Below are 19,544 nucleotides of genomic sequence, written 5' to 3'. Positions count from 1 at the left end.
GCCGCTTATCAGCTGATCCGCTAAAAGCCGCTAAACCGCTAATAGCGCTAATCCGCTAAGCTGTCAATGGGCTTGCTTCGCAAGACGAAAAACCGCTATACGAAGAGCCTCACGGAACAGATTAATTTTGTCTTGCGAGGCACCACTGTATATTGAATGAAGACGGCATATGAAAATGTGTTTATGAACAGAGAGTGGCATGAAAACTTTTGGGGAAGGGTAACTGCTGCAAAAGGTAAAGAACTAAATTTCAGATTGGAAAAATGAGGACTGGAGAGAGCTAGAACAGGACATAAAATTTCAAGAAGCGCAGTCCCTTCTAACAGGACCGATCAGAGACATTTTGCTGTAATTGGCAGGGCGGCAATCTCTCTGCCCAATTTTGCCCTCCCCACTGCACTGTCCCCTAGCAATATTGCATAATACCCCTGGGTGGCCAAGTTATGTTGACCCCCTGTGGCAGGAAACCACACCTCTCCCTGGGAGTACAAATGCAACAATAATAAATTCAGGCTGCAAACCTATACACACTCATCTGGAAGTAAGTCTAACTGAACTCAGCGACACTTGTTTCTGCCTAGGATAGCACCGTAAATAACTATTTGCCGCCCTTTCATAGGCACCCAAAATCAGCTAGCTGCCTGAGGCGGCTGTCTCACCCCAACGGTAGGGCCGGCCATTCTGCCTCAGATGCATTAAGCCTGAGGGTGCAGGAACTTGTGGCCAAACTCCCATCAGCTCCAGCCAGCATGGCCGATGATCGGAGATGATGGCAGCTGCCGTCCAGCAAAACCTGGAAAGCCACAGGTTACACAGCCCTGGCATAAAGTGTGTCACTTGCTATGTGCTGCGCACACTTGGGTACAGAGGCAAACACTGTCAACTGTGGAGGTCAGATGGCCCTGAAATGCACAAGGCATAGGCTGCGTCAGTTCTAATGCGAAGCCTGAATGCATACAAGGTACGCACAGAACATGTAAGCTTTACACAGAACTGGCACCAATTGTGCCCTGTACATTTCATGGGCACATGGGCCCACTGCTTACACAAACTCTGTTTCCTAATGGAGTACATATTGCTCCACACATCTGATGATGTCAATTCTGGCCCACAAAAGCTCCCATCGTAATAAACCAGTTCATCTTCCTTATCCTTCCTTTCTTAGATTTGGAATCATAGATTCATAGAATTGTAGAGTTGGATGGGACCCGGGGGTCATCTAGTCCAACCCCCTGCAGGAATCCTGCCCACAGCCGTCCCTGAGGGGGGGGGCGCAAACGACCAGCATTACAGGCTTCACTGTATTCATTTACATTTGTACCCCCAAAAGGAGCTTGAGGCAGCATACGTCGTTCTCCTCCTCCCCATATCATCCTCACAACAACCCTGTGAGGTAGGTCAGGATGAGAGCAAGCGGCGGGCCCAAACCCATGGCTGAGTGGGGATTTGAACCTCGGTCCTCAGGCTCCGAATCCAAAACCTTAACTGGCATTCCCAAATCGGGGTTTGGGTGTCACTGTGGGAAATGCCCTTTCTGGTCGTCGAGGCTGTTGCTGGCTCAGCTCGTCTTCTGGACCACAGAATTGTAGCGTTGGAAAGGACCCAACTTAACCTGCAGCAGTCGCACGTGGGGATCGAACCTGCAACCTTGGCCTTTTCAGCACCATGGTGCTCTAACCGACGGCGCTCTCCCAGGCTGGCTTTTTCTCTCTCCTTCCTTAAACCCTCCTCCTCTTGCAGATTTCACGGGCTCTCTCTCGGAAAGCCGAGCCCCGACGTGGCGACGAAAGATGAAGGAGGACATTAGCTTAGATGCCTCCACGGGGTCCCCGAGGGGGGTGGGGGTCTCTTCTCGGACTTCCTCCCCCCCCCCCCCCAGCCCTGGCGCCGGGAGTTCGAGGAAACCCTCTGGGCGGGAGACTAGTCCGCGGTGAAAGACGCCGTCTCGGAAGGCGGGCGTGCGCGGGGCCAGGTCACGTCTGCGCCTCGACGGGCGCCTGGCGGGCCCTTTCGGAGAGCGAGCGGGAGAGGCGGGCGTCGGGGAGGGCAAGACCGGGCAAGCTGCAGGGAGGAGGGAAGCCTCCAGAAGCGGGAAGAAGAGCGCAGCGCAGCCTCGACGGTCTCCCCTCCGTCTAGATTCCAACACCCCGCTCCCTCCTTCTGCCGATCTTCACTTTTCTTTCTTTCTTTCATTCTTTCTTTCCTTCCTTCCTTCCTTCCTTCTCCGGCACCTCCAAACCAGTTCCTCCGGTCCTCCTCCACCTGGGTCTTTCCCTGCTCTCCGCGCCGTCCCGTCCCCTTCTCCCCCCATTTGGGGGAGCGGAGGAGCCTCCCTCTCCCTCTCTCCACCCCCCCCCTTCCAATCTCCAAGTCGTCTCCAGCAGCCTTTGCGCTCGCTTGAACAGCAAAGCGGGGAATGGGATCCCGACGGTCAGCGGCTCCCCTTGGGCGTGTGGAAACCTGAAGGCGCCCGTCTGGCTGGGAGAGGAGGAGGAGGGGTGCCCCCCTCACCCCCGATGCCAAGGGGCAGGAGGACGATGGCCCGGGGCGCAGCGAGGGCGCCGTAAAGGTAAGGAGGCAAACGAGCCTTGGTTACTCGTAAGGAAGCCAGCTTCCTAAGCTGGGGGAATCCAGCTTCAAGATCCCACTCCCTCACTAGAATTGACTTCCCTCCCAAAGAGCCCAGGCGCCCGAGATTCCAGCCCTCCCCCTCCCAGCGCAACACACACGCACCTTTCTGCCTAGGACCCAGGCGTCCGGGATTCCAGCATGCTATCCGGAGCCTCCAACGTTCAGTGGACTGTTACTCCAGAGAAGCCAGGCATCCAGGATTGCCCTAACTCTCCCCCCACAACTCACCCAACATTAGACCTCACTCCCCTCAGAAAGAACCCAGGAGTCCGGGCACCTCTGAAGCTCTTCAGGGCTTTTTGGCCCCCACTTTGCTGCCCGTCCGTCCCACCCAGGTAAAGGGGGAGGGGAGGACAAGTTCATGGTCAAGGGAAATATGCCACCTTACAGACACACACACACACACACACACACACACGCTCACATATTTGCCTACGAGTTGGGCTAGATGGAAACCAGCTGGAGAGAAGACGAACGAACGGAAAGGCGGAAATATCCCTTGCATGTTCGCCCCTTCACCCGCCTGGTTTGGATTACCTGCTTGTGATGGAAAGCAGGACGCCTGGGTTCCCTGGAAAAGAGGGTGATGCAACGCACAGGGAAGCCAGGGTCACCCCCCTTACACAAACACACACAATGTTGCCCCTTTTCTCCCAGAGTCGCAGAACCCAGGAAAGGTGGATTAGAATCTTGACCTTTGAAAAGCAGAAATCCCCCTAGGAAGGAACCACCCAGATTGCTAGCCTTGGGAGAGGGGTTAAAGGCCAGCCTGTTCGGATCTCAGCAATCTCCGTCCAGGGCTTACCTGGGATGAGGCGGGCTCCTGGTGCAATCAAATACTGTTTGACTGCTGCTCCTGAGCAAGGTGGGCAAGAGAAATGATGAAGAACATACCAGTCAGCTCCTTGATCTCCAGATATCATTGCACTATTTGGTTATTTTCTAACAATTCTCCCATCGCAGATCCCAAGACATACATGTAGGTCCCAGGCTGTCTCCCATCCCAGCACAGCACAGACCAGACCCAGACCTGCTTAGCTTCAGCAAGGTAGTAGTTTCTTATTCCGTTTAACTAAGATTTACTCTTGGACTGTAGAGGCAAGAATTACAGGTGTCGGCTTGGTTATTTTGCATTACTCTTCCATCCCAGGCATTCTCAGGCAGTCTCCCATCCAGGTACTGACCTGGCCTGGCCCTGCTTAGCTTCAGCAAGGTGGCTGCGTGTTGTGCCTCTGCGCCTAAAGTTTCCTCTACCCTCCATCCTGTTTCCCAGAATTACACAGGCAAGACTAAGCTTTTGTGAATGGGACAGGAGTTAAAGCAGATGTGCAAGAGTTTGCACATCTCTCCCACACAGAGATGCACAAGGGGATTTGTATCTTTGTAGACTCATTTTCTTGTATATCGTAATAGCCGGTAGAATCAGCGAGTTGTCTGAGAAAATAGATGCTCATAGGGAATAAACACAAGGAATGCTCTCCCCAGGGAAGTTCGCCTGGCACCTTCATTATACACCTTTAGGCGCCAGGCAAAAATGTTCCTTTTTAACCAGGCCTTTGGTTGATCTGATTTGCATCCCATGCCTTTTTAAAATGTGTTTTTTTTGGGGGGGGCTATTGGTTTGTTGTTTTTATTCCCTGAGACCCCCAGGTATAGGGCAGTATATAAATTCAATTAATAATAATAATAATAGTCTGAAAATTACCTTATCCTAAAAGGGGTCGCCAGGAGTAGATCCCAACAGTGTGGGAACTGAGTATTATGACTCGTTACAATTTTTTTCTGAATAAGGCCTAGTCTTCAGTATGTCAGGCCCCAGCACCACATTTAGCCCAAACATACATTCTTCTTGTTATTGTTCTTGTTTTACCATATCTTTGTTAGGGGGCAATGCTGCTGTTGCAGTCTAGTTTAGGTCAACCTGGGATGGAAGACTGGATCCTGATACATCAGCTGAGAACCAGGCTGTGTACGCAGTCCTGTTTACCCAGCATCCAGTGCCCTCCCACCACTGGTTTGGGAAGCATAGTACACAGAGCTGTCAATACTTCTGGAATTTCCTGGACATAGCCGGAATATGGCAGTCGGAAACAGTGTCCGGGTGGAAATCGCTAAAATGTCTGGGAAAATGTGGCACTCCTAATAGTACACATGGTGTTAGCCACACTCTGTATCTACCCGGTTATTGTCCTGCAGTTTCTTACAAAATACTGCCTTTTGATGTGTTTTCCCACCAAAGCAGCTTTGATAGAAATGGAGGGGGAAGCAAGCAATCGAGTTGTGCTTTCAGCTGTTACACGTCTAGGTAAAGGTAAAGGGACCCCTGACCGTTAGGTCCAGTCGTGGACGTCTCTGGGGTTGCGGAGCTCATCTCGCTTTACTGGCTGAGGGAGCTGGCGTACATGCTGGTCATGTGGCCAGCATGACTAAGCCGCTTCTGGCGAACCAGAGCAGTGCACAGAAACGCCATTTACCTTCCCGCTGGAGAGTACTTGCACTTTGGCATGCTTTCAAACTGCTAGGTTGGCAGGAGCAGGGACCGAGCAATGGGAGCTCACCTTGTCGCGGGGATTCGAACTGCCGACCTTCTGATTGGCAAGCCCTAGTCTCTGTAGTTTAGACCACAGTGCCACCCACGTCCCCGTAAAAGTCTACACAGCCCCAATGGCTTTTGAGTTAATTTGCTCTGAGTGGTCATAGTAGCAGGGATGCCAACTTGAATAAAATATTGGGAGCCCCACATAATCAATCACAAGATGTGGGGCGCACACATCATTTGAATGGCAATGCCCATCAACTTGGGGGGGCTTGCCCCTTAAATATTGGGGGGGGCTTGCCCCTTAAATATTGGGGGGGGGGGCTGAAGGGAGCTCAGCTCCTAAGAGTTGGCACCTGTGAATTACCCAGCCTAGTGGCTTAGATTCCTGGGTGCCCAACCTCATAGCTTAAAGCCAGCTCTATTTTTCTAGAAAAAGAGGTGACCGAACTTATCACAAATGCCTCCCTTGTGGTGCCAACACTGAGTTCCAGCGAGTTCCAGCTGGGGGAAAAAAGCCCTCCCTAAATCCCAGGCAGGCAACCTGCAGCCTCCATTCTTCTCTCCAAATTCCTTCCTTCCTGTTCCCTCCTTTGGGAACATTTGGAGGAGGCAGTATTTTATGTGATAAAACAAGACAATAAAAAGCAACAACCACACACACAAAACCCTTGTTGTATGGCTTGGGGAAAAGAAGCTCTCCACCCCAGCTGTCTGACAACGGATTAGTAGGTTTCTGCCATATATCTATGTTTGTGTGTGTTGCAGATCAAAGTGAAGAAAGGAATTAATTTCACTGGCTTTCCAGAAGAGTAGCTGAGCTGTTTTTATTGTGGATTAGTTAATCCAGAACACTTTTGTCTGTGCTCATCATCAGCTGTGGCTCCACCCGTCATCAGCCTGGGCTTCACCTAGTAGTCGCTTACCTGCTACACACACACAAAACACACACACAGACGAAAGCAACCCTCCGGAGGGAAAATGGTTCTCCACAGTCACTGGCTTAGTAGGTAGAAGCTATCTGAATTCTTTTCGAGGGTCAAAAAGATGTCAGGACGCCTGGGTTCTCTGGAACAAATCAGATCTCCTCTTAGCCCAAGTCTCTGGGAGATTCTTTAGTCATGCGATCCAAAGGCTGAGAGGCCTTCCTCTCTGCGGCCTTTTGTCCCAAGAGCACCCTCAGGTTCTGAATTACGCCGGTTCCCTCCAGCTTCAAGACTTGGTTTCCTGGGGCAGCAATCGCACTAAGGCATCTGCTTTCACTTCAGGGTGAATTCAGAGCTGCTTGATTGACAGGGTGAGGCATCCAAGTGTTGCTAACGCCTTCAGTAGGAGAGAGGAATGGGGGCAGGTGCTGCGATGTTTTCGCACTCCCGGGCACTTTATGGCTCAGAGCTGCCAGCTAGGCAAGGCTGTAAAATCTCCTGGAGGGGAGATGGGGCGGAAAGGTGGCTTCAGTGCGGAGGTTTGTGGGGATGGGGAGAATTCTGGACCTCCTGGGTTTAAAAGGTTAATTTAAACAACATTGAAATCAGGGGAGTCTGTATTTCACCAGATCTTAGGGTGCCTGCACCAAGGATCCACACAGGCCTCAGAATCCTGGCGTTCACTTTAGCAAATGCAAGTTTCTACTCCTCATGCATGGGCGGCAGAGTCAGGGCTTGGGTTGTGGGCAGTAGTCATACAAAAGGGCTTCAGCCCTTTGCATGCTGCTTCTTGTCTCCCCCTCGAGTACTACCGTATTTTTTGCTCTATAAGACTCACTTTTTCCCTCCTAAAAAGTAAGGGGAAATGTGTGTGTGTCTTATGGAGCGAATGCAGGCTGCGCAGCTATCCCAGAAGCCAGAACAGCAAGAGGGATTGCTGCTTTCACTGCGCAGCGATCCCTCTTGCTGTTCTGGCTTCTGAGATTCAGAATATTTTTTTTTCTTGTTTTCCTCCTCCAAAAACTAGGTGCATCTTATGGTCTGGTGCGTCTTATAGAGCGAAAAATACGTTGCTTGCAGGTCCTATATAACCCGCTTCTCGTTGTTCACCCCCTTTCCTCCTTCTCCGCAAGCCTACATGCATGTGTGACAGAGGTGGGGGCGAAGCTTTGATTTTAGAAATAGGAAGGAGAAAGGCATTGTGCAAAAAAACAAACAAACCAAAAACCCAGCAATTGCCGCGGAAATCCAAGCTGCGGGAACTGGATTGACTTGTACAGAGAGCTTGGGCTGCCTTCCTGCAGAAGCTGATCTGCTGCTGCCTTTGGGTGTGGGCAAAAGAAGGCCGAGATGCCCCACCAAGGGAGAGGAAATAATGAATGGGACCCTGGGAGCCCCCTCTGCGGGAGCTGCGGGCCAGAACTCTGGGCATCCTCCACAAACCTGCAGCTTCCTGCTTGCTGCTCGGTGCTCGCGCTGCTCGGTGGCAAGTCGCAGCCTGCCCGGTGCTAAGCTACGCATACCTCCTTGGAGCAGGGGCTGGTTCCCCTGCGCTGACTGCCTGCAGCTTCGCACAGCAGCAGCACCCACAACCTGCCTCCCCCTCTTCCGCACGGGAGGGGGAGTGGTCACGGGCACTGGGCACTGGGGGGGGGAGAGAACAGATAGATGCTTATGCCAATAGCCCAAGGGTCGGGCTTAACTCTCTTCAGAGTTGTTTGCTTAGCCACTAGGCACCACTCCCCTGCCAGGGAAGCCAGGAGCCCAAGCCTCGCCCTGCTCTAAGCCAGAGAACACTGGCTTCCAGAGTCCTTTCCCCAGGCTGCCCAGCCACAAAACAACACCGTCCTCCCCCACCCCAAGGGGGCTCGATCCCCGATTCCTCTGCCCTAACCTGTTTGGATTCCAGTTTGTTCCTGGAGACCCTTGAGCTTGTAGCCCCTTCTTTTCTTCCTTCCTCTTGGTAGGGAAAGCAGGAGACCTATAATCGTAGAATTATAGGGTTGGAAGGGACCTGAGGGGCATCTAGCCCAACCCGCCCCCTGCAATGCAGGAATCTCAGGTAAGGCATCCATGATGCCTTAGAAACCTCTGCTTAGAAAACTCCAAGGGAGGAGAGTCCACAACCTCCCGAGGGAGACCGTTGCACTGTCAGAACAGCTCTTAGCACCAGAAAGTTCTTCCTGATCTTGATCTCCATGACTTGAAGCCATGGGTTCGGGTCCTGCACTCTGGAGCAGCAGAAAACAAGCTTACTCCATCTTCCACGTGGCAGCTCTTAAGGTATTTGAAGATGGTATTTGAAGATCACAGGTGGCACTGTGGGTTAAACCACAGAGCCTAGGACTTGCCGATCCGAAGGACGGAGGTTCGAATCCCTGCGACGGGGTGAGCTCCCGTTGTTCGGTCCCTGCTCCTGCCAACCTAGCAACCTAGCAACAACCCACTCCAGGTGGCCCTCGAAACTCTATCCAGACGCACTCTTCAATGGCCCTACATTTCACCCTCTTGGCATGTTTTTGCCCAGGTGAAATTAGCCCTCAAACTCTGAGAATGCTTCTTGTTTCCCTGGACAGAGGTTAGAGAAGGATGCTTCAAGTGCGTGTATAAGCAAGCCTACTGTACAAAAGGGGGGTGTAATGACATTTGCTGCTGTTTCTGGCCCTTCATAGAATCATAGACTTGTAGAGTTGTGTTATAAGAATTTTAAGGTCTCAAATATAGAATAAATATTCATAAATGCACATATATCTAAATATATGAACCGTGTGTCTGAAATAGTATGGGAGAGCTATCCTGACACCATTTTGACTCTTCCAGTGACCTCAAATATTCCTCTGCAGTAAGGGAGGCAGTTCGAAAGCACGTCAAAGTGCAAGTAGATAAATAAGTACCGCTCCGGTGGGAAGGTAAACAGTGTTTCCGTGCGCTGCTCTGGTTCGCCAGAAGCAGCTTAGTCATGCTGGCCACATGACCCGGAAGCTGTACGCCGGCTCCCTTGGCCTATAGAGCGAGATGAGCGCCGCAACCCCAGAGTCAGCCACGACTGGACCTAATGGTCAGGGGTCCCTTTACCTTTACTTATCATGTCTCCTCCTCTCAGTCTCCTCTTTTCCAAGCTAAACATACCCAACTCCCTCAAGCTTAAGGCTTGATAATTTTGGTTCCTCTCCTCTGTACCTGTTTCCATAGCCATTTGTGACTAGTGGGGGGCGGGGAGAGATGGAGGACCAGAGTCGAGCCAGCCCATCACAGATTTGCCCCCATCCTCTTCCTCCTTGCTGAGTTTATAGATCTTAGAATTGTAGAGTTGGAAGGGTCCCTGAAGTGGATCATGTAGTTCAACCCTCTGCAATGCAGGAATTTGGCAGATGTCCCCTACAGGGATCGAACCTGCAAGCTTGGCATTATCAACACTGTGCTCTAACCAACTGAGCTATCCAGGCTGAGCTCTATAGTTGCAACACTAAGGCTAAGGAGGAAGAAGGGGGCAGCTGGTGCCACCCCGTGGACAGGATTTAAGGAGGCCAGTCAGTTGGGTGCTGGCTGAGGTTGTGGGTCATCATTGTCCCATCTGCCCTAACGGACAAACCTCCTCTGTATGGGGCCCTAACTGCGTCCCAATTCCTTTCTGGCTGCCCTTAGTCTGCCCATGCCTTTCTCTGGATGTGGGAGTTCAGGAGATGCCAGTGCAGTAAATGGGAGCCCACGTCGCGTGTGAATGTGTGCTCATACATCTTGTATGAGCCTGATCCCCATAACTCCCTCCCATGCAATCTCTCCCAGTCCTCCACAGGCAAAGAGACGGCTTATTCCCCAATCGCCTCCTAGTCCCTATCCCTCCCTGCCCCCCACTCCACCCCATTCTCCTGTGTCCCTCCCAGGATGAATGGCAGGGGTGAGGAAGGTAAAGGGATATAGATTCAGCTCAGCCAAGATTGGCTGCTGAAGGATGGCAGGGGGTGGGGGTGGGGGGAAGAAAGGGAGAGCGCGGGGGGGTGGTTAGAGCTCCATCAGTGTCAGTTTCAAAGGCGAGAGGGATTAGCTATCCTCCCAACCCCATCCCCCACGTGGCTGTCCTCCCCAGATGTTGCTACATCTGGATCCCATTCCCCTGGCTCCCGGCAGCAGCTGCAGGATTCACAGGCGTCACCTGATGTTTCCCAGCTGCCCCTGGGTGGGATGCGGCGGCGGCGAGCGTTTGAGTTAAAAAGGTGTTTCGTAAGCCTCTATCTCCACCCGCGAAGTGGCGTAAGACAGAATCAGACCATTGGGCTGGCTGGCTGCAGTTCTCCAGGGGTTCCAGACAGGGGATCCCTCAGTCTAAACCACTGAGCCTCTTGAACTTGTTGATCAAAAGGTCAGCAGTTTGAATCCTTATGACGGGGTGAGCTCCCATTGCTCTGTCCCAGCTCCTGCCAACCTAGCAGTTTGAAAGCATGCCAGTGCAAGTAGATAAATAGGTACCACTGCAATGGGAAGGTAATTGGCGTTTCCATGCACTCTGGCTTCCATCACGGTGTTCCTTGCACCAGAAGCGCTTTAGTCATGCTGGCCACATGACCCGGAAAACTGTCTGTGGACAAATGCCGGCTCCCTTGGCCTGAAAGCGAGATGAGCGCTGCAACCCCATAGTCACCTTTGACTGGACTAAACCATCCAGGGGTCCTTTATGTTTCCCTTTACTTTTTTCTCTCACAGCCTTACACCAGAGACACCTGGGATCGAACCTGCAACCTTCTGCATGCAAAGCAGAGGCTCTACCACTGAGCCAGTCTTTGGGTGGAAGTGGGTTGCTTGTGGCATGAGCTTAGACTTCAGGGCCAGCTCAGCATCACAGCATTCCAGTTCCAGGAGGTGGAAATGAATTTCAGTTCTCTCAAATTTCAGTTTAAGAGACATGCTTTTTGAAGGGGACCCTGGAATTGGATTTACCAGTTGTTGTCTGCTTAGCCACTAGGCACCACTCCCCTGCCATGGAATCCATGAGCCCAAGGCTCGCCTTGCTCTAAGCCAGAGAACACTGGCTTCCAGAGTCCTTTCCCCAGTCCTTGGTGTTGTTCCCAAAGCAGGGCCACTAAGAAGCAAGGTGCGAGAACCCTCAAGTCTGAAGAAGTAAAGAAACAAATTTGGAACACCATAAAAACAAAGGAAGCAAAAGGAAACACTTTCCCCTAGGGTTAAATAATAATAATTTATTATTTATACCCCGCCCATCTGGCTGGGTTTCCCCAGCCACTCTGGGCAGCTTCCAACAAAACACTAAAATACAATAACCTATTAAACATTAAAAGCTTCCCTAAACAGGGCTGCCTTCAGATGTCTTCTAAAAGTTTGGTAGTTATTTTTCTCTTTGACATCTAGTGGGAGGGAGTTCCACAGGGAGGGCGCCACTACCGAGACGGCCCTCTGCCTGGTTCCCTGTAGCTTGGCTTTTCGCAGCAAGGGAACCACCAGAAGGCCCTTGGCGCTGGACCTCAGGCAGAATGATGGAGGAAAGGAAAGTTACTTTAGTTAGAGGGCTCAGGAGCTGCAGCCAGTAGGTCAGAGGCATGGTCAATATGATAACAGGAATTCAGGGACATTTCTTGCCCTTTCTAGCAGTATCCTAAGGAGAGTATGTATGGTTGATTTGCTCAGACCTTGAATGATGACACTCCTATTTGAAAGCAAGGGTACAGAGCAACATTTTGTTGTAGCTTCTACCCAGTGTTTGAAATTAGCCAGGCGCCAGGAGCATTTCCCACCTGGCTATCGACAACTTGGGACCAAGTGAAGATACCTGGGTGCCAGGATGGTGCCTGACACATCTACCATCTGGAGGTGCCTGCCTGGGATCATTGGATTGGGACTGTTTTTACCCACTGACACCCCATCCTGTAGAATTCTATCCGTTATATTTTATCTGCATGGTCGGAATGAATTTCAGGAACCAAAATGCTTTTTCTGTGCAGAGCGCATGGAAACGCCGTTTACCTTCCTGCCACAGCGGTACCTATTTATCTACTTGCACTGGTGTGCTTTTGAACTGCTAGGTTGGTAGGAGCTGGGACAGAGTGACAGGAGCTCACCCCGTCGCGGGGATTTGAACCGCTGACCTTCTGATTGGCAAGCCCAAGAGGCTCAGTGGTTTAGACCACAGCGCCACCCGCGTCCCTTCTTTACCTTCTACTGTATGGCAAATTGTAGTGCTCCTTTCCATTGTCTGGTAGGGGGATTATGATCAACAAACATAACCCAGATAGTTTTGCAATGGTCTGGCGATTATCAGCTTGCGGTAACACAGAGGCAGGATATATCGTTTGTGGCACCAGCGTTGTGAGTTGCTCTCCCTGCCTAAATACAAGAGACCCCCATCGATATTGGCAACCTGCCAGCTCTTGACAACAGACCTGTTTAGACAAGCATTTCCCTGATCGCCTAACCCGAACCTCCTGTTTTAACTGCTTTAATGGACTGGTTTCCTCACACATTTTAATTGCGGATGTTTATTTTAATGTTTTGGCAGGATCGTTTTATTGTGTCTTTCAATTACGCACGTTTATGTTCTTTTCGTAATTGGCTTTATACTTGTAAACTGCTGAGTAGCCACTTTGGCAATTATAAGTGGTATATAAATTAATTAAATGGTCATAAATGAGGGGTATGTTCTGCATGATCTCTTGGGTGTCTTCCAGCACCCTTGGAACATAAAAATAAAATAAAATTGTTCTTGATGTTATCATGTGGATTAGAGCAGAGGTAGCCAACTGTGCTGCATTCCAGATGTTTTGTCCTCAGGCAGCATGGCCAATTATACAGGATGATTGGCAGCTGTAGTCCAGAACATCTGCATGGCACCATATTGGCTGCTGATGGATTAGGAACAAGAGCTGGGAAGGGCACTTGCATTCTTATGTTCTTTGCAAACTGGGTGGGATCCAGAGCAGGTGTTGTGTAGAACCACGTCTCCATTCTGAGTTCTTGGGGAGGAGAAAGATTGAGTGAGCTTTAGCCATGGGACAGAGATCCAGAACCTTCTGGATTCGGTAAAAAGGCAGGAGACATCGCAAGGTTCTCTGAAAACACAGAGCACCTGTTGCAGTGTATCCTTACCTCCTAGTAGTTCCGCTGTTCAGTATTTGTGTCAGCCAGCCATACCCTCCCTGAGGTAACTGGGATAACCAGCCTCAGACATACTTAATTCTATTTGATGCATGAAGGGGTTAAGACCATAGAGCAGAGCATTCCAGACTTTTCATGTTGGTGACACACTTTTTAGATATGCATCATTTCGTGACACAGTTTTACTAGCAAACCAGAGGTTAAACTAACCATTTTCCAGCCCCGGGAGGAGCACAGGGAGCGTTTGCATGGCACACCTACACACTGCAGCCGGCGCACTAATGTGTCGTGACGCACAGTTTGGAAAGCTCTGCCATAGAGTAAGCTGTCCTGCCAAGCTTAGCTCGCCTTGGGAGGGACTAGATAATCAACGTGTGAGGTCTGTGCTGCTTGCTCCACTTCAGACCGCACAGCTCTCACAAGCCAATAATTTAGGAGCTTTCATCACTTTAAAAGGTAAAGGGACCCCTGACCATTAGGTCAGTCATGGCCGACTCTGGGGTTGCGGCGCTCATCTCGCTTTATTGACCGAGGGAGCTGGCATACAGCTTCCGGGATATGTGGCCAGCATGACTAAGCTGCTTCTGGTGAACCAGAGCAGCACACGGAAACGCTGTTTACCTTCCCGCCGGAGCGGTACCTATTTATCTACTTGCACTTTGACGTGCTTTCAAACTGCTAGGTTGGCAGGAGCAGGGACTGAGCACCGGGAGCTCACTCTGTCGCTCGGATCCGACCTTCTGATTGACAAGTCCTAGGCTCTGTGGTTTAACCCACAGAGCCACCCGCGTCCCTTTGGAATTAAACTAACAGTTTGCAGGATTCTTTGGGGGGGACGTAAAGCGTGTTAAATGTATGGTGTGCCTCCCTCTTCTTCTTTGGCAATCACTTGTAGTCGAATTAGATTGTCTTCCATGAATATGGTCTTAACAGTGTGTCCGTAAGTGACTGTGGAGGCCAAGTCTAGATCCACACGTCCTTCCACAGTGGGGATTTCCAGGCAGGAGTTGATCACGGTGAGGATTTGCCAAACATGCCTTCCTCTTAGCATGTATTGTCCTGAGTTCGTGTTTATAGTGTGTACACAGCCACTGAAACAATGGTCGGTTGGAATATGTCACAGAGGGGATTTTATGCAAAGGTGAAGGTACTAAACCCCCTGAGGATTTTTGCAAGGAAACCTGGGACTCCTCAATCTTCTCCCGGGGTCGGCAAGGTTAACCTCGCCTGGGCCGGTTCACTCCGTGGGCCGGATTGCACATGTGTGTGAGCGCGCCCGCCCGCGAACTCCAGCTTTTGTGTCTGCACAGACGCAATTTCCGGCGCTGCAGAAGCGAGTCGCTGCGCCGGTTTAGCGCAGCGTGTGGGGACTTGCCGAGCAGGCGGCTCGGTTTGGGGGTGGCTTGTGGGCCGGTTAAACAACCCCCCTGGGCTGTTTGTGGCCCATGGGCCTTAGGTTGCTGACCCTAATCTTGCTGTTGAAGAGTTTGCTTTTTTGTCTCCTCTGCCAGATGCTGTGAGTGGCACCAAGCCCTCATGTGAATGACACCCCAGAGCACCTTCTGGCCTCTGAGAAGGAGACGAAACACTTGCTTCTGTGAGAAAGGTGCCTTGTCCTTGCTCATCCCGTGGAGAAGCAAAGATGCAGCCTGAGATCTGCAGACGTCCTAAGGAGCCTAGACTTCTGGGCACGTGAGCTGCGAGGAAGCATCAGCACCCATTAAGGGACAGGGCAGCAGAAAGCAGCTCCTGCTGCAGAAACAAAAGGATCCCCTCCTTCCCAGACTGGCTTACATCAGGGAGCAACACAGCAGGACGCCAGCCTGGAAGGTCATGATTAAAACCTGGAATCTGCTTGCCTGTGGTTGAAGAAAGCATTGAACCCACAGGTAACTGTCCCGTCACCCCATCTACTCCCATCACCATCAATTGAATTTACCGCACTTTTCCATGTATAAGACGAGGTTTTTTTCTTTAAAGGTTACATCCAAAAATTGGGGTCGCCTTATACATGGTTAAGGGACGCAGGTGGTGCTGTGGGTTAAACCACAGAGCCTAGGACTTGCCGATCAGAAGGTCGGTGGTTCAAATCCCCACGATGGAGTGAGCTCCCGTTGCTCGGTCCCTGCTCCTGCCACCCTAGCTGTTCGAAAGCACCTCAAAGTGCAAGTAGATAAATAGATACCACTCTGGCGGGAAGGTAAACGGCATTTCCGTGCGCTGCTCTGGTTCGCCAGAAGCGGCTTAGTCATGCTGGCCACATGACCCGGAAGCTGTACGCCGGCTCCCTCGGCCAATAAAGCGAGATGAGCGCCGCAACCCCAGAGTTGGCCACGACTGGACCAACGGTCAGGGGTCCCTTTACTTTTTATACATGGATAGTGCATAGGGTGGGACGTGGGATTGGTTCCTGCTGCGAGCCAGAGATCATCAGCGGCTATTGGGCGTGTTGCGGTAAAGCCTGGGGTTGATTGGTTGCCGCTGTGGCGATAGGGTGGGCAATTTGTGGCTTTCAGCGTCAGGCAGATGGGTGAGCGATTTTCGGCAATCTCTGAAAAAAGGCTTAACAACTTTATGCCACCCCCCCAAAAAAAGCTCAAAAATTGGGCAATCCTCCCCCCCACATAGCTCAACAACTCCTGGCAATATCCCCTCATTTTCTTAATTTTGAGTCCCCAAAAATAGGAGGCGTCTTATACATGGGGGGGTGTTATACACGGAAAAGTATGGTATATGTCTCTTGCTGCCTAAATAGGCTTCTGGCAGTACAGTTTCTAACCATGTCTGCCCAGAAGGGAGTCCTGTTATGGTGCAGCAGTAACACAGCAAGTACATTTGCAAAGCTAAGCAGGGTCTGGTCTGGTTTCAAATTGGATGGGGGACCACACGTTGAAATTGCTGCATCGCTGCGGTCCTTGAGGTTCTCGTATAGCTCTGTGATTTCTGTTATTCTATTGAATTCAGTAGGTCCTACTGAAGAGCTCAACAACATTGCCAAAAGAAGCTCAGCAACTGTCTGAAATACGGCAGCCGTACCATAAACCCCACCAAATAGCTCTGTGCCCTGTCCAATTGTTGCTTTGTGGTGTCAAAATACTTCTGACCCTGCTTTGAGCTAACCCAAAGGCAAATTCTGCCGGTATTTTTAATTTGCCATTTTCGCTGCCAGTGTTTATATTTGTACTGATTCACACTGCTAGTGTCATTTTTACCTGTTGATGCGGCAATATTTTTAAAGAGGTTTATTATTTCTTTTTTGTGTAACACAATCGTTATACCGCTTGATTGTACAGTGGACGCTTGGGTTATTTATGTGATCCATGGGGAAGGCACGTTCGCAACCCGCAGCGTTTGCAACCCGCAGCGCCGTGTCTGCGCACACGCAGGTTGCGATTCGGTGCTTCTGCGCATGCGCAAAGTGTAATTTCAAAACCCGGAAATAACCCATTCCGGTACTTCCAGGTTTCAGCGCATCCGTAACCCGGAAAAACACAACCTGAAGCATCTCTAACCTGAGGTACAACTGTATTAAGATCTCTCCAAGTGCCTTGCAATAGGTAATAAACTGATCTTTTTTAAAAAAGAAAGAAAGAAAAGATACTTATTCAAAGATATACAAAAATATATACCCATTACAAAGTATCTTTTTTATAATATACTACTGAGATAAAACAGCTACTTAGTCTAGAAGAGATCAAAGTCAGAAGGAAGAAAAGAGAAGGAAAGGAGAAATCAAAAGAAAGACAACATGAGGAAAAAATAATAAATAATAAAATTATCTTTTAAAAATAGTGAAAATAATGGCAGGGATCCATAGATCTGTCTCATTTTCTTGAGCCCTTTGTCGGCAGGCGTGCAGCATTTCTGGAGGCTCATTTCTCTCCCTGTCTTCCCAGGTCCCCGCCGCGCAGAGAGTGATGCTTGTTCTGTTCCATGCCATGGTCACGCCACTGCTCTGCGTCATCCGTGCTGCCCCCCTTCCCAGCGCCAGTACCCAGTCCAACGCCACCGATGTCCTCTGGGCCGAGACCCCCATGAGGGACTGGGACCTCTTTTCTCCGCGTGTCACTCTTTCCAACAGCGAACCGGCAGAGCCGCCCTTGCTTTTCCTCATGGAGGACTCCAGCATCCAGCCGGCGCAGGCCGCAAACCGGACTCTCAGGTCCAAGCGGTCGTTGGATGGATCCCTCCGCCGGGGAGAAATGTCGGTGTGCGACAGCGTCAACGTCTGGGTGACCAACAAGCGGACAGCCGTCGACATCCGCGCCAAAACTGTGACGGTGCTTTCCGAGGTCCAGACCCTGACCGGCCCGCTGAAGCAATATTTCTTCGAGACCAAGTGTAACCCGGCTGGGGGCACGGCGAGTGGCTGCCGGGGTGTTGACCGCCGACACTGGATCTCTGAGTGCAAGGCCAAGCAGTCGTACGTGAGGGCCCTCACCATGGATTCTGACAAGATCGTGACCTGGCGCTGGATCCGCATCGACACCGCGTGCGTCTGCACCCTGCTCACTCGTACTGGTCGGACGTAGGGAGACAGGCGACTGGTAATCTACCTTTGTCACTTTGGCTACTGAAGAGATGGAGATGGAGCAATGGGACCGCTATGCCCAAGATGGCCGCCCTTTGGCCAAGGGAAATGTGCATGGTTCCCATTGGACAAGAAGAAAGGTGTGTGGTCCTGGCTGACTGGCAGGCCTCAGGCTGCCTTGTCTGGCTCTGCTTATTGCCCCGCGAAGTCCCTGTCAACAAGGTTCATCGTCGCAAACGTGGCCATTTGCTGGACGGGAGAGACGTTGTTGCTGCACTTCTACAGTGGAGAAGCAAACTTTAAGCATTATTGAGATGCAGCCAGGCAGACCTTGTGGACTGGAGGGGCCATGATGGGGCCCCTAGTGGTCAAAACTTCATACCTACCACATGTGTCAGGGCACTGGGGTCTTGTGGGTGCTGCTTTAGAGTCACTACAACCTGCCTTTGGCTGCCTCTCTCACACACACACCAATGCTGCCATTGCACCCTTGCGGCGCACAGCAGACTCCAGAGTCCTCCCCTCAGCGCAGTCTGCGAGATCAGGGCTTTTCGACTGCCTACCCTCGGGGAACCTGTTCCATCTCGGCGCATTTGCCAAAGATTCCCTGCGTGTGCACGGCAGGTGGATCCTAGGGAATGTTTCAGGGCGTGTTGTCTGTACACACATGGGCACCAACGATGCCTGCCAGGTCTCACCGCTGCTTTGTGGATACCAGACGCACGCAGCCTCGATGCAGGTGCCGAATCTGCTGCTTTGCATGCGCCCCACTTTCCCTTTCAGCTGCCGATTGGAGTGGGAGATCCATTGAATCTGAAGTCCATCACGACTGATATATTCATTGAGGAGCCTGGGATAAGCGTCTGAGAGATCCGTAGAGTTCTTTTGGAACATACTTTTTTCGGGGGAGGGGGGGGATTGCTAGGTGTAAGTTTCCTTCTGGAATCTCCCTTCCCTCGTTCTCTTTCCTCTCTTCATATTTATTACCTCCCTTCCCTCCAGCTACAGCCTGTGTCTGACCTGATCCTGTCGTCTTAATTATTAACTTATTTGCGTTCATTACTCTGGAGGGGGGGGGGAATGATTTCTAGGAAAGTGTGTGTGATGTCTGTGTGTGGAGGATTAAAAAACAAAAAGACATGTCTGCCTGCTGCTTGGATTTCCTGTGTCCTGAATGTCTTCCTTTTGGCTGGGGGGGAGGGGGGCGGGCTCCTGGGTGGGGGGAAGGAGCGTGCGGAAAGCAAGACTCATGGGAAAGAAATGTGGGTGGCAGCCAGCTCCTCCCTGACAACCCAAGCCTTCCTAGTACCTCTCTCAGGCTGCATATACAACATACATCTAAAGGCACCTTTTGCACAGCCCCAAAAGAAGCCTGGGAATTGTAGTTCGCTCCATGCAGGGCTACAATTCATAGCACCCTTAACCAAGTACAGTGGTACCTCGGGTTAAGTACTTAATTCGTTCTGGAGGTCCGTTCTTAACCTGAAACTGTTCCTAATCTGAAGCACCACTTTAGCTAATGGGGCCTCCCACTGCCGCCGCTGCGCGATTTCTGTTCTTATCCTGAAGCAAAGTTCTTAACCCGAGGTACTATTTCTGGGTTAGCGGAGTCTATAACCTGAAGCGTATGTAACCCGAGGTACCACTATACAGTTACTGGTATTCTTTTCAGGTGGGGAGCCTTTAAATGTGTGGTGTGTTATCTCCACAAGCTGCATTTTGCACATCCACACTATCGTCCAGGGGTCAGTAAACTTCTTCAGCAGGGGGCCGGTCCACTGTCCCTCAGACCTTGTGGGAGGCAGGACTATATTTT

General features: G+C 51.1%; 1 protein-coding gene across 1 annotated transcript; it reads left to right on the top strand.

Annotated features, from left to right (window-relative positions):
• Positions 1–2,024: 2,024 nt before the first annotated feature.
• Positions 2,025–18,459, top strand: NTF4 (neurotrophin 4). The gene is made up of 3 exons (XM_081838292.1): positions 2,025–2,569; positions 14,709–15,086; positions 17,094–18,459. Exon 3 carries the CDS (start codon positions 17,115–17,117, stop codon positions 17,727–17,729), a length of 615 nt encoding a protein of 204 aa, XP_081694418.1. The 5' UTR covers positions 2,025–2,569; positions 14,709–15,086; positions 17,094–17,114; the 3' UTR covers positions 17,730–18,459.
• The last annotated feature ends 1,085 nt before the right edge of the window (positions 18,460–19,544 follow it).

The sequence above is a fragment of the Podarcis erhardii genome (assembly GCF_964252035.2).
Source record: "Podarcis erhardii genome assembly, chromosome: 13".
In the NCBI taxonomy this organism is placed as follows: Eukaryota; Metazoa; Chordata; class Lepidosauria; order Squamata; family Lacertidae; genus Podarcis; species Podarcis erhardii.
The sequence above is the reverse complement of the archived record's forward strand: the minus strand, read 5'-3'. Positions and strand labels throughout refer to the sequence as shown.

What these genes read in the sequence shown, in the direction of transcription:
- NTF4 (XM_081838292.1), top strand. Translation starts at nt 17,115, where the DNA reads ATGCTTGTTCTGTTCCATGCCATGGTCACGCCACTGCTCTGCGTCATC.